Genomic DNA, 15,360 nt, shown 5'->3' with positions numbered 1-15,360 from the left:
AGAATCCCAGGGATGGGGGAGCCTGGTGGGCTGCCATCTATGGGGTTGCACAGAGTTGGACACGACTGAAGCGACTTAGCAGCAGCAGCAGCAACAACCGCAAAACTTAGTGGATTGATACAATAACCTTTTCCCCTCTTCTTGTGGTATATACTGTGTCCTGTAGGGGGTCACAAACAGTCAGACACAACTTGGCAACTGAGCAATAGCAACAAACTGCATGCTGGCAACCTGGGCTGGTTTGAGCTGGGATTGTTGATGCATGTTGTCTGGGCTAACCTGTGTATTGTGGTGACCTGGCTCTCAAGGGCTCCACTGATGGATGTGGTGGTGGGCATGGGGACTGAACGTAACTGGGCCATGTGATGCTTATCATCCAGCCTGGAGAACCCGGGCTCAGTCACCTGCTTGTGGTCGTTAGGGTCTTCAAGAGCAGGAAGAGAGAGTGAGCCATAAAGACTAAGTGCTTCTGTGTTCTCTCCTTGCATCACTTTTCCTGGTGTCTTCTTGACCAAAGCAAGTTATATGGTCAAGCTCAGATTCAAAGGGTACAACATGGACTCCATCTTTTGTTGGGAGGAGTGGCACAGCCATGTTGCAAAGGGGCATCCATGCCTCTGGCTGCGAGAGAGGTCTGTGGGTTCTGGTGAGATGAAGGAGGAGGTGTAATGGTGAGAAAAATAAACTAAGCAACTTCTGTTCTTATAAGTGTTCTCCTCTACACTGAGTAATTATCTTTCAAGGAAAAATGAGGGCCATCTTCCACGGAAGTACAGATGCCGGCTCTTTAGAGTAGAAGTGCACGGCAACTGGGAATGGGAAAGGGGGTTGAGGGGGATGGGTGGAGCACTCAGAGCATCTGTTTATTATGAAACAAATCTTCTGAGTTCTCAGTAGATAAAAACATGAGACATTCAACTGTGGGGAGCCAAGGATATTTTTTTTGTTGTTGGAGAACTTTTCCCTATTATGGCATTTTTAAAAATGTGAGCAGTTGATCAACTGACAACAGGGACATTTTGTACACTTAGGACCAGTAGAGCCCTGGAAATTTCACCCTAGAATCCTCCTTTGCCACTTTTAAATTCAAACAATACATATGAAAATAACTAAGAGATCTGGAAATCATACTTCCTCTGTAAGTACATAGCATAAGTCTTAAACCAGGAATCATTCCCCATAATCTCACACTAATAGCAACTCCTTGGTTATTCTAAACAGCCAATACTTACTGTTCAGATATCAATTTATGAGTTTCTTTATATATTAATCCACTGTCTAACTTAACCATTAATCCCTACCCTATTAATTTAGAGGGTTGAGCACAGTCCTAAGTACATACTATAGAAGTGAATCATCAGACTATTAGTTTAGGGTGTGTGGGTGCTGAATGCTTTTAACATTTGTCTATAAATATGAGGGAGGAAACTTCTATTAGTTCAAAATATCCAGGGGAACTACACTCCTGTCCACATTTTAAAAAATGTCAAACCCTTAAACCCTCACAGTTTAATTCCATTTAAAGGCTGACAGCATCCTTATCCAGGGCTTCCCTGGTGGCTCAACTGGTAAAGAACCTTCCTGCTAATGCAGGAAATGCAAGAGACAGGGGTTTAATCCTGGGTTAGGAAGATCCCCTGGAGAAGGAAACAGCAACCCACTCCATTATTCTTGCCTGGAAAATTACAAGGATAAAGGAGCCCAGTGGGCTACAGTCCATGGGGTTGCAAAAAGTTGGACACAACTGAACATACACACAGACACAGCATCCTTATTCAGACTAGAAATGCAATTTCAAAAGAGATGAGCATGTGGATGTTGTCATTTTCTGCAACGTATTTAAGTGTGGTCTTGCCTTAGACTTTATACTAGCATTGAATAGCAAAGGGACGGTGCTGTGTCAGTTTTGCTTATAAAAAATCACCATAGAATCTGAGTGGCATTCCACAATAGGCATTTACTGTCAGACTCCCAGGTCTGTGGGTCTCCTGGCCTGGGTCTCCTTCAGGCTGCAGGTTTACATGTGCAGATCTGCTCCATGTGGCCAGATGGGCAGCAGCTACCTGGGATTAGTCCTTTGGACAGGAGCTCCTAGAGTGACAAATGGAAGCACCGAGGCCCTGATCTGGTGCCGTGCCACCTCCACACTCCACTGGCAGGGCAAGACAGTGCATCCAGTAGCAAAGCCAGGGGTGGGTAACAAATATTGTCCACTGAGACGAAAGGTGGGATATTCAGAATTTCCAGAATAGTGAGAACTGGAGACAGTCATTCCATCTACCAACGGGAGGTGGTTGTTTCTAAAAGTAGAAGGACATTTAATAGGAGTTGTTTATGTGATTTATTGCTTAGAATTGCTTGGTTGTGCTTCTTGACTCACCTAAGTCTGAGAGAATTCAAAGATATGTTTAAATGTGTTTACTTGAAATAGTAATCAAGAGTTTCCTTTGTTTTTCTCCCATCTCCAATTATGGCTTGAAAATCGAACTTTTTCCCATGCCGACTTCTCCCTTTGCATCGTGCGTTAACATCCTGGTTTTACTTCAGCCCGGAGGTGCTGAAGAGCGAGCCGTATGGGGAAAAGGCAGATGTGTGGGCAGCAGGCTGCATCCTTTATCAGATGGCGACCCTGGATCCTCCCTTCTACAGCACCAACATGCTCTCCCTGGCCACAAAAGTAAGCAACCTTGGCAGACAAAAGGGTCTCATGGTGCCAAAAACACCATTCCTTTTCTTCTTAAACAGAACCTTTGTGATTTTAGTAAAACTACCCATTAAAAGCAGTCATTGGTTTATTAGCCACATGATCCAGTTTATTTATTTTCTCCTTTCTTCTAAATCTACATCATGTGCTAGGGCACATTTCCCCCTATAATTTTCTTCAATTTATCATAAAAAATTATAAAAATAATATATCAAACTGCTTTTGGTCTTTTATTTTTACTTGTGGTTTGGCCTGCCCTCAATCCAATATACTATATTATCCTACAATATATTATATTATCCTATCATTTATTATGAATCTGAGGTTAGCTTTTACTTACCTTGAAGAATATAATTCTGTGCTCAAGAACTGTTCAATTAATGCTACTTTTAAAATTGTTGGGATATTTTTGTTTCTGATGAAAATGTGTGCATGAGATTATGATGCTTGTTACATAGCTCCTGTGTCATGGCCAAGCATCACCATGCAAAGGCACCTGTGGCTGCTTTACTTCCATTACTCCAGCCTGTTTGTTTTGCAGATAGTGGAGGCGGTATATGAACCAGTGCCAGAAGGCATCTACTCTGAAAAGGTGATCACTACCATCAGCAGGTAATTAGTCTCACAACTGCAAACCTATAGAGATTATCAAGAAATACCTCATATCTGTGAAAACGTACTATTAAGAGGAAGGGTTCCCAAATAATCCAAACCTAGAAAAATGTTTGGACATCATTCGTCATAGAGACCATTTGGAAGCCACCACGTGTCCAAGAGGAAATAGTACATTCACTTGAAATAACATGTTACCATTAATCTGATTATTCAGAATGTTTCATATCAATCTATATATCAAGTGTGATCTGCTAAAGAGATATTTCTCCAAAGAATATGTAGAGATGGCCAAGGGGCACATGAAAATATGCCCAACACTGCTAATTATTAGAGAAATGCAAGTCAAAACTGCAATGAGATCTCCTCACACCAGTCAGAATGGCCACCATTAAAAAGGCTGCTGCTGCTGCTGCTGAGTCACTTCAGTCGTGTCTGACTCTGTGCAACCCCATAGACGGCAGCCCACCAGGCTCCCCTATCCCTGGGATTCTCCAGGCAAGAACACTGGAGTGGGTTGCCATTTCCTTCTCCAATGCATGAAAGTGAAAAGTCACTCAGTCGTGTCTCACTCTCAGCAACCCCATGGACTGCAGCCTATCAGGCTCCTCCATCCATGGGATTTTCCAGACAAGAGTACTGGAGTGGGGTGCCATCACCTTCTCCTACAACAATAAATGCTGGAGAGAGTTTGAAGAAAAGAGAACCCTTCCACACTGTTGGTTGGAATGTAAAGTGGTAACAGCCACTGTGAAGGACAGGATGGATGTTCCTTAAAAAACTAAAAATAGAGCTACCACATGATCTGGCAATCCTCCTCCTGGACTTATATCTGCAGAAAACCATAATTCAAAAGGATACATGCACCCCAGTGTTCTTTGAAGCACTATTTAAAATAACCAAGACATAGAAAGAACCTAAATGTCCTTCAGTAGATATATGGATAAAGAAGTTGTGGTACATATATACAATGGAATATTACTCAACCAAAACTGAATCGAATGATTCTATTTGCAATCATATGGATGACCTAGAGATTGAAAGTGAAAATCACTCAGTCATGTCCGATTATGCGACCCAATGGACTTTGCAGTCCATGGAATTCTCCAGGCCACAATACTGAAGTCGGTAGCCTTTTCCTTCTCCAGGGGATCTTCCCAGCCCAGGGATCAAACCCAGGTCTCCTGGATTGCAGGCAGATTCTTTACCAGCTGAGCTACCAGGGAAGCCCTTAGAGGTGTTATACTGAGTGAAATAAGTCAGATAAAGACAAATATCATATGATACCACTTATATGAGAAATCTTAAAAAATGGTATGCATGAACCTATTATATAAAACAGAAACTGAGTCACAGATATAGAAAACAAATGTATGGTTACCAAGGGGGAAAGTGTAGAGAGATAAATTAGAAGTTTGGTATTGACATATAGATACTACTATAAATAAAATAGATAACTAATAAGGACCTACTGTATAGCACAATAGTAATTTTTCAAAGAAAGTCACAAAGTGCTTCAGCTATCCACATAACAGGAGTTTAATGAAAGTTATTATCCCTGGAGAGGCTCAAAGTTCTGCCTCCACGGGCTTGTCCTAGGTGCCCTCCCCTCAACTTCGCCCTGCTCCCCTTGCTGCAGCCACAGGGAGCTCCCTGCTACTGCTCTTCCCTTATCCTGGTGCTCACTGCTGTCCGATGCATGCAGTAGCACAAGCCCTCGCTTCCCCTGGGTCTCTGCATAATTAGGGCGCCTGCCCTGATGTGCCCACAACTCTCTGAATTCTCTTGTCCCCTGACCCAGTTTACAAAGTTCCCAGCGTCCACCACCCCTGACACATTATCCATGTGCATGCAGATGTGTTCCTTTATTGTCTCTTTCTTCCCCACCAGAAGAGAGAGACTTTTTCAGTTTAGTTCACAGCTGTCAAATGCCCAGAGCAATGCCTACTACCAAACAGATCCTTAACCCAGTTTACTGGTTGTATGAATAAATGACACTTATCTGGCTGATTGTTACTTCTGGATCATTTTATGCCCTTAAATTGGCCCAAGATTACTATTCTGCCCCATCAAGCTGAGTCAAATTCCTTACTGTTATAATAAAAATCCTAGGGTCACCCCAGATGGAATCTTTATTCATCTCCCTGCCCAATTCCCTTAAATTTCAATTCTGTATCTACCCTCACTCTTGGCACCACCTCTGACGAAATGTAATAACCACATTATTGTTGCTGTGTGCTTTTCCCTCTGGTTTCTCTATCCAGCCCACCGTTTAGCATTAATAGATTCTCCTCACGTGATTGTCGAATTATATCCTGAATCTTTCCTTGCTCAACACAATGCTACCCAATTGCACTAAGCACTGCAGGCCCAGCTGGTACTGAGTTTCACTAACTGTGGACTCTGAGCAGAGAATTTGACTATTTTTTTGGCATCTCCGTTTCCTCATCTGGTAAAATGGGGATTGTAATGGTAACAACCTCATCAGGCTAATGTGATGATTATAACATATGCAAATCACTTAGCGTAGAGCTTGGCAGATGGTAAATCTTGAGCAATGTTGGTAGCTATTATTGTTAGTGTTGTGGGAAATGAGCTGAGATCCATCTCTAAATCATCTGAATTCTACATCGTACTAGATCCACCCTATTGCTAATGAGTCCAGACAAATGTATTTAAACTGCTCACCTCCTATTCTCTGCTATTTGTTTTCTGGAAAGTGCATTAAAAATTCAAGAAGTCTCTAGAGAGGTCAAGATAAGAGTGCCAAATTTATTCATTTAATTTCCCCTTTTCTTAGGTATTTATGTGCCCCAAAGAATAGGAGAGGGAAGTACAGATAAAAACTACAGAGATTTTACTCTGATTTTGTGATGCTGGGCAAACAGGACCATAATTTGCTTCTGACAGACTCCCTGATTATTGGTATCCATGCCTCGTGGAGCTGGAAGGTTAGGTTTAGGGTATCAACATTATTATGAATAGGTCAGAATATCAATAGGTTCTAGAATTGGGTGGATTCTAATCCTCACTCTTCCACTCACCTTTACCTCCCCAAGCCCCTCTTTCCTCATCTGTGATGTATGGGTAGCAATTCTGACTACTCATGGCCTTACTTTGAAGCCTAAGTAAGATAATGCTTTTAAATAAGATAAAACTTTTTAGCATAGTTCTCAGCATGTAACAAGCCCTTAATTAAACTAGGTAATATTATTACTTATAGAATGAAGTATATAAAAATTATGATAAATTTGATGAAGCGTGGTAAAAGAGGCAATGAGAAATTACAAAAGAACTTGGTCTGGTTGAGGGATTTGGACAAGTTTTTCTATTAAAAAATGACACGTAACCTAAGACCTGAACTCCACTAATTCTCAAATAGCAAACATAACAGAGAAAGCATATCATAGATCCACATCTCTGAAGGCTGTCTTGAGCAAGAGAGCTTGCTAATTTGAAGAACTGAAAGAAGCTGGGGATGCAGCATGTCAAGAAGTCAGGGAATAGCTAGCAAAAGAGCCTGGGAGATTGACAGGCCCCACAGGTCACATTGAGAGTTTTGAACTTTTATCCCCAGTATTGAGGAGAGGACTGAGGAGTTAGTAACAGGCTGAGACATAGTGAAAATCTCTTTAGCTAGGATCGTCCTGGCCAATTTTCAGGGAGTACACTTGAAGGAATGAGAGTGGGAAGGAGAGGCAGGTCCAGTTGTCCACTGAGAGATGGTGGCAGCCTTGACTGGACTGGTGGTGTTGCTGGAGAGAGAAGTGGATTGTTCCCACTGTTGCCTGGAAGTTAAGTCAACAGGTTTTGAAGTACAGTCATAAAAGGATTGGAAAATACTTTGGTTAACTAGGAAAATTGAATGACATTGAGAATACGAAAACAATTGGATTTATTATGTGGAACCTCAGCAAAGGGAGCCAAGACCGCAGAGTGGAAGTTTGGGGAGAGAGGGAGCAAAGTCAGTTCACCAATAGGAAGGAAACGTGTGTGGGAATTAGAGACATCCACTGTAGAGCAAGGCTTCCCTGGTGGCTTAGCTGGTAAAGAATCTGCCTGCAATGCAGGAGACCCTGGTTCTATATCTAGGTTGGGAAGATCCCCTGGAGAAGGGCATGGCAACCCACTCCAGTATTCTTGCCTGGAGAATCCCCATGGACAGAGGAGCCTGGCGGGCTATAGTCCATATGGTTGCAGAGAATCGGACACCACTCAGTGACTAAGCACCCAGCAAACAGTAGAGCGGGCTGCTGATGGGTGATGAGTTTACCGTCACCAGGATGTTTAAAATGATGAATGATTACTACTTAGGGTGTGCCAGGTGACATGTTTTGAGCATACTTTTAATTCAGAATACTAAGATGCCATAATTAGTAGGAGCAGACAATTTAATTTTAAAGCTGACTATAGATTTTAGTGCTGTACTCAATATGCCAGCAAATTTGGAAAACTCAGCAGTGGCCACAGGACTGGAAAAGGTTAGTTTTCATTGCAATCCCAAAGAAAGGCAGTGCCAAAGAATGTTCAAACTACCACACAATTGCACTCATCTCACAAGCTAGTAAAGTACTGCTCAAAATTCTCCAAGCCAGGCTTCAATAGTACATGAACCGTGAACTTACAGATGTTCAAGCTGGATTTAGAAAAGGCAGAGGAACCAGAGATCAAATTGCCAACATCCGCTGGATCATGGAAAAAGCAAGAGAGTTCCAGAAAAACATCTATTTCTGCTTTATTGAGTATGCCAAGCCTTTGACTGTGTGGATCACAAAAAACTGTGGAAAATTCTGAAAGAGATGGGAATACCGGACCACCTGACCTTCCTCTTGAGAAATTTGTATGCAGGTCAGGAAGCAACAGTTAGAACTGGACATGGAACAACAGACTGGTTCCAAATAGGGAAAGGAGTATGTCAAGGCTGTATATTGTCACCCTGCTTATTTAACTTATATGCAGAGTACATCATGAGAAACACTGGGCTGGAGGAAGCACAAGCTGGAATCAAGACTGCCAGGAGAAATATTAATAACCTCAGATATGCAGATGACACCACCCTTATGGCAGAAAGTGAAGAACTAAAGAGGCTCTTGATGGAAGTGAAAGAGGAGAGTTAAAAAGTTGGCTTAAAGCTCAGCTTTCAGAAAACAAAGATCATGGCATCTGGTCCCATCACTTCATGGGAAATAGATGGGGAAACAGTGGAAACAGTGACAAACTTTATTTTCTTGGGCTCCAAAATCACTGTGGATGGTGACTGCAACCATGAAATGAAAAGACACTTGCTCCTTGGAAGAAAAGCTATGACCAACCTAGACAGCATATTAAAGAGCAGAGGCATTTCTTAACCAACAAAGGTCTGTCTAGTCAAGGCTATGGTTTTTCCAGTAGTCATGTATCGATGTGAGAGTTGGACTGTAAAGAAAGATGAGCACCAAAGAATTGATGCTTTTGAATTGTGGTATTGGAGAAGACTCTTCAGAGTCCTTTGGACTACAGGGAGATCCAACCAGTCCATCCTGAAGGAAGTCAGTCCTGAATATTCATTGGAGGGACTGATGCTGAAGCTGAAACTTCAATACTTTGGCCACCTGATGTGAAGAACTGACTCATTGGAAAAGACCCTGTTGCTGGGAAGGATTGAAGGTGGGAGGAGAAGGGGTTGAGAGAGGATGAGATGGTTGGATGGCATCACGGACTCAGTGGACATGAGTTTGAGTAAACTCTGGAAGTTGGTGATGGACAGGGAGGCCTGGTGTGCTGCAGTCCATGGGGTCGCAAAGAGTCGGACATGACTGACTGACTGAACTGAACTGAACTGACAGATTTTAAGATTGCAGTGTGCAGCCTATAACAGATGTAGTTTCCATTTAAAGTTATTCAAAACTCAGTGTCTGAGTCACATTGCAAAGTTTTATCTTTAGAAAATTTGACAATAAACCAGAATCAGTTGTGAGTTGCATGTAATTGCATATTTTATTTGCTTTGGATTTTTAGTCTCTAAATATTGTTTCAAAAGAACTAGAGAACAAATTCAATTTCCCATTTTCTTAGTTTCTTTCCTTAGCAGGCTATTAAATTAGGAGAATAACTTGGTAACCCTGAAGAGTCTGAGGCAAAAAATATATTTTACTGCTCTGCCCAGTACCGGTATTGCTATTTTTACCTTCCAGTACACTGTTAAGAAAATGTCATCCTTTTATGTGCACGATATTTCAGTTGCCTAAGTTTTCTCTGTCTGTGCTTCGTTGCATAAGCTGTCTGGCATTTTGTTTCAGAAGAAGTCATAATGACTAAAGAAGTTAGTGCTTTCAACTAGTTCTAAGGACAAATGGCTCTTTACATTTTCCACCCTACCTTCTTTATTTCTTGAAACATGAAATGATTAGAATTGAACACTGTATCCCTCTGATTCTTTCTATCTGGTCACTCAGAGCAGAGTGGACACACAGTGGGTAGCATGAGTGGACATCCCAGATTTTTTCCTAGAACTTGACTTTTTGCTTATTTGATTAGAAAATCATTAAAGCATTTGGTTGCTCTTAATTAAAAAAAAAAAAAAAAAAGAATCTCCCTGAAATATCCAAGCTGAGAAGCATTTCAAACCAATGAGTCTAAACTGAAACTTCTGGTAGGAGATATTCCTGGGATTCCAAAAGCCTGTACCCAAATATTTTAGGTTATGTACAGGTAAATTATGAGACCACCTGTTCATTCATTTGTTCATTCATTCATTTGCTGAATCCTCAGCAGGACCCAGATTCCGTTTTACATACAGGCGAGATCCCAGTGAAGGAGACACAGGTCCCTCCTCTCAACATGTTTCCAGTCTCCAATGGTGATACAGACCATCACAGTATAAATTACAGTGGCTTTGAGTTCTTAAATATAGACAGTGAAATGAGGACTTGTGAAAGGGGAACAGTGAGTCTGTCTGAGCGAGAGTGATCCAAGAAGTCTTCCTGTTAGAGACCTGGAAAAGAGTGGTAATAACCATAATGCATCTCACTTTCTTAGAACTTGAAAACAAATAGCCTAAAGATAAAGCTTGAAATGATAAAGTAGTGATGTGTTTATTATACTAATGGTTAATAAAGTCAAGAAAAGAGAGATCCAGGTGGAGAATTAGGAGGATTCTGGGCTCACCTCCCCTCATTTTAACATCCAAACTACAGCTCTCACTGAAATCAACCTGGGAACAAGTAGGGCAGATCTTCTTCAACCAAGGCTGTAAAGAAAGATCCACATGGAGTCTAGTGGGAAGGGAGAAGAATGTGGTCAGGACCTCCACCCCTAGCAGAGACACGGAGAAGAGGGGACATCACAGGTTCAGGGATCCTCCCCGAGGAGTGAAGGATTGGAGCTCCACATTGGGCACCCCAGCCCTGAGATCTGACACCACTGGAAGACAAGCCCCTTGCAAGTTTGAAACGCAGTGTGTGTGTGTGTGTGTGTGTGTGTGTGTGTGTGTGTGCTCAGTCATGTCTGACTCTTTGCAATCCCATGGACTGCAGGCTGCCAGGCTCCTTTTTTTCAATGAAATTTTCCAGGCAAGGATATTGGAATAGGTTGTCATTTCCTACTCTAGGGGATCTTCCCGACCCGGGGACTGAACCCATGTCTCTTATATCTCCTGCATTGGCAGGCAGGTTCTTTACCACTGCGCCATGTGGGAAGCCTTGAAACCTCATGGGGCTTACCAGAGGGATGTAGGAAACTGGGCCTCTGCTCTTGAAGAGCATACAGCTTTGCCTGCTTCCAGTCACAATGTGGAGGCAGAGGTTGAAGCTGCCAGGGGCACTGGCCAGACTGCCAAGACATGACATGAGCCCCTGTCCAGTGCTCAACAGGTTTCCACTCCAGCCCCTCTTGTCCCATGCTGCTCCCCATGAAGGCAGTTCTGATCAACAGTTCTGCCTCTGACTGTGAGAGTGTGCACACTTGCAGGGAGCAGGGCTGGCTTGGACTCCAGCCTGCTGCTGGGCCAAGATATAAGCTGCCATTGCCAGCATGTGTGTGTCCCTGCATACACTCAGGAGGGAGCAAGCCCAGTTTTATAGACTGAAACAAACAAAATGAGAAGGAAGAGGAGTATGTTTCAAAAGAAATAATAAGGAAAAACCCTGAAAAGAAAATCTTAGTGAAACACAGGTAAATAATTTACCTGATAAACAGTTCAAAGCAATTGTAATGGGAATGACAACTGAACTTAAAAGAATAGATGAACACAGTGAAAAATCTTAACAAAGTACTAGAAAATATTTTTTAAAAAACAAAACTGAGGAATACAATATATATCTCCACTTCAGTACTCTTGCCTGGAAACTCCCATAGATGGAGGAGCCTGAGAGGCTGCAATCCATGGTGTCACGAAGAGTCGGACATGACTGAGTGACTTCACTTTCGCTTTTCACTCTCATGCACTGGAGAAGGAAATGGCAACCCACTCCAGTGTTCTTCCCTGGAAAATCCCAGGGATGAAGGAGCCTGGTAGGCTGTAGTCCATGGGGTCGCACAGAGTCGGACATGACTGAAGTGACTTAGCAGAAGTAGCAGCAGCGAGTTTTGTTTCGAGAGCATTTTAACAAGTCCAATTTGTTCAACAAAGTTAGCTTAGATGCCCAATTAACATAATCAGCTATATAGTAATATAATACTTTTAAGACAAATAATACATTAAAAAATACACACAAAATTAAGAAAGCATTTTTTTTAACCTTTCTCAGATTTTTAAAAAATTTTTAACTTAAATTTATTTATTTTAATTGGAGAGTAATTACTTTACAATATTGTATTGGTTTTGCCATACATTAACATGAATCCACCACAGGTGTACACGTGTTCCCAATTCTGAACCCCCTTCCCACCTCCCTCCCCATACCATCCCTGTGGGTCATCCCAGTGCACCAGCCCCAAGCATCCTGTATCCTGCATCGAACCTGGACTGACGATTTGTTTTTTATATGATATTATACTTGTTTTAATGTCATTCTCCCAAAGCATCTCACCCTCTCCCTCTCCCACGGAGTCCAAAAGACTGTTCTATACATCTGTGTCTCTTTTGCTGTCTTGCATACAGAGTTATCGCTACCATCTTTCTAAATTCCATATATATGCGTTAGTATACTGTATTGGTGTTTTTCTTTCTGACCTACTTCACTCTGTATAATCGGCTCCAGTTTCATCCACCTCATTAGAACTGATTCAAATGTATTCTTTTTAATGGCTGAGTAATACTCCATTGTGTATATGTACCACAGCTGTCTTATCCATTCATCTACTGATGGACATCTAGGTTGCTTCCATGTCCTGCATAATATAAACAGTACTGCAATGAACATTGGGGTACACGTGTCTCTTTCAATTCTGGTTTCCTCAGTGTGTATCCCCAGCAGTGGAATTGCTGGGTCATAAGGCAGTTCTATTTCCAGTTTTTTAAGGAATCTCCACATTGTTCTCCATAGTGGCTATACTAGTTTGCATTCCCACCAACAGTGTAAGAGGGTTCCCTTTTCTTCACACCCTCCCCAGCATTTATTGCTTGTAGACTTTTGGATCACAGCCATTCTGACTGGCATGAAATGGTACCTCATTGTGGTTTTGATTCGCATTTCTATAATAATGAGTAATGTTGAGCATCTTTTCATGTGCTTGTTAGCCATCTGTATGTCTTCTTTGGAGAAATGTCTATTTAGTTCTATGGCCCATTTTTTGGTTGGGTCGTTTGTTTTTCAGGAATTGAGCTGCAGGAGTTGCTTGTATATATTTGAGATTAGTTGTTTGTCAGTTGCTTCATTTGCTATTATTTTCTCCCATTCTGAAGGCTGTCTTTTCACCTTGCTTAGAGTTTCTTTTGTTGTGCAGAAGCTTTTAATTTTAATTAAGTCCCATTTGTTTATTCTTGCTTTTATTTCCAATATTCTGGGAGGTGGGTCATAGAGGATCCTGCTGTGATGTATGTTGGAGAGTGTTTTGCCTATGTTCTCCTCTAAGAGTTTTATAGTTTTTGGTATTACATTTAGACCTTTAATCCATTTTGAGTTTATTTTTGTGTATGGTGTTAGATAGTGTACTAGTTTCATTCTTTTACAAGTGGTTGACCAGTTTTCCCAGCACCACTTGTTAAAGAGATTGTCTTTTCTCCACTGTATATTCTTGCCTCCTTTGTCAAAGATAAGGTGTCCATACATGCATGGATTTATCTCTAGGCTTTCTATTTTGTTCCATTGATCTATATTTCTGTCTTTGTGCCAGTACCATACTGTCTTGATGACTGTGGCTTTGTAGTAGAGCCTGAAGTCAGGCAGGTTGATTCCTCCAGTTCCATTCTTCTTTCTCAAGATTGCTTTGGCTATTCGAGGTTTTTTGTATTTCTATACAAATTGTGAAATTATTTGTTCTAGCTCTGTGAAAAATACCGTTGGTAGCTTGATAGGGATTGTATTGAATCTATAGATTGCTTTGGGTAGTATACTCGTTTTCACTATATTGATTCTTCTGATCCATGAACATGGTATATTTCTCCATCTATTAGTGTCCTCTTTGATTTCTTTCACCAGTGTTTTATAGTTTTCTATATATAGCTCTTTAGTTTCTTTAGGTAGATATATTCCTAAGTATTTTATTATTTTCATTGCAATGGTGAATGGGATTGTTTCCTTAATTTCTCTTTCTATTTTCTCATTATTAGTGTATAGGAATGCAAGGGATTTCTGTGTGTTGATTTTATATCCTGCAACTTTACTATATTCATTGATTAGCTCTAGTAATTTTATGATGGGGTCTTTAGGGTTTTCTATGTAGAGGATCATGTCATCTGCAAACAGTGAGAGTTTTACTTCTTTTCCAATTTGGATTCCTTTTATTTCTTTTTGTGCTCTGATTGCTGTGGCCAAAACTTCCAAAACTATGTTGAATAGTAGTGGTTAAAGTGGACACCTTTGTCTTGTTCCTGACTTTAGGGGAAATGCTTTCAATTTTTCACCATTAAGGATAATGTTTGCTGTGGGTTTGTCATATATAGCTTTTATTATGTTGAGGTATGTTCCTTCTATGCCTGCTTTCTGGAGAGTTTTTATCATAAATGGATGTTGAATTTTGTCAAAGGCTTTCTCTGCACTATTGAGATAATCATATAGCTTTTATTTTTCCATTTGTTAATGTGGTGTATTACATTGATTGATTTGCAGATATTGAAGATTCCTTGCATCCCTGGGATAAAGCCCACTTGGTCATGGTGTATGATCTTTTTAATGTGTTGTTGGATTCTGATGGCTAGAATTTTGTTAAGGATTTTTGCACTTATGTTCATCAGTGATATTGGCCTGTAGTTTTCTTTTTTTGTGGCATCTTTGCCAGGTTTTGGTATTAGGGTGATGGTGGCTTCATAGAATGATTTTGGAAGTTTACCTTCCTCTGCAATTTTCTGGAAGAGTTTGAGTAGGACAGGTGTTAGCTCTTCTCTAAATTTTTGGTGGAATTCAGCTGTGAAGCCGTCTGGACCTAGGCTTTTGTTTGCTGGAAGATTTCTGATTACAGTTTCAATTTCGGTGCTTGTGATGGGTCTGTTAAGATTTTCTACTTCCTCCTTGTTCAGTTTTGGAAAGTTGTACTTTTCTAAGAATTTGTCCATTTCTTCTACATTGTCCATTTTATTGGCATATAATTGCTGATAGTAGTCAGTTATGATCCTTTGTATTTCTGTGTTGTCTGTTGTGATCTTTCCATTTTCATATCTAATTTTATTGAGTTGATTTCTCTCCCTTTGTTTCTTGATGAGTCTGGCTAAGGGTTTGTCAGCTTAATTTATCCTTTCAAAGAACCAGCTTTGGCTTTGTTGATTTTTGCTATGGTCTCTTTTGTTTCTTTTGCATTTATTTCTGCCCTAATTTTTAAGATTTCTTTCCTTCTACTAACCCTGGAATTTTTTATTTCTTCCTTTTCTAGTTGCTTTAGGTTTAGAGATAGGTTATTTATTTGACTTTTTTCTTGTTTCTTGAGGTATGCCTGTATTGCTATGAACTTTCCCCTTAGCACTGCTTTTC

General features: G+C 40.9%; 1 protein-coding gene across 5 annotated transcripts in view; it reads left to right on the top strand.

Moving 5' to 3' along the window:
* NEK10 (NIMA related kinase 10) overlaps positions 1–15,360 on the top strand; it is a 263,826-nt gene that overhangs the window by 143,945 nt on the left and 104,521 nt on the right. For all 5 annotated transcript variants that reach the window (XM_070777294.1, XM_070777296.1, XM_070777293.1 and 2 more), the window contains 2 exons: positions 2,548–2,677; positions 3,246–3,316. In XM_070777294.1, coding sequence (XP_070633395.1) covers positions 2,548–2,677; positions 3,246–3,316 — 201 coding nt within the window. The remainder of the gene's footprint in view (positions 1–2,547; positions 2,678–3,245; positions 3,317–15,360) is intronic.

This window comes from Bos indicus, chromosome 22 (assembly GCF_029378745.1).
Source record: "Bos indicus isolate NIAB-ARS_2022 breed Sahiwal x Tharparkar chromosome 22, NIAB-ARS_B.indTharparkar_mat_pri_1.0, whole genome shotgun sequence".
Lineage (NCBI taxonomy): Eukaryota > Metazoa > Chordata > Mammalia > Artiodactyla > Bovidae > Bos > Bos indicus.
Note: the sequence above shows the minus strand (reverse complement) of the source record. Positions and strands in the feature narration are given on the sequence as shown.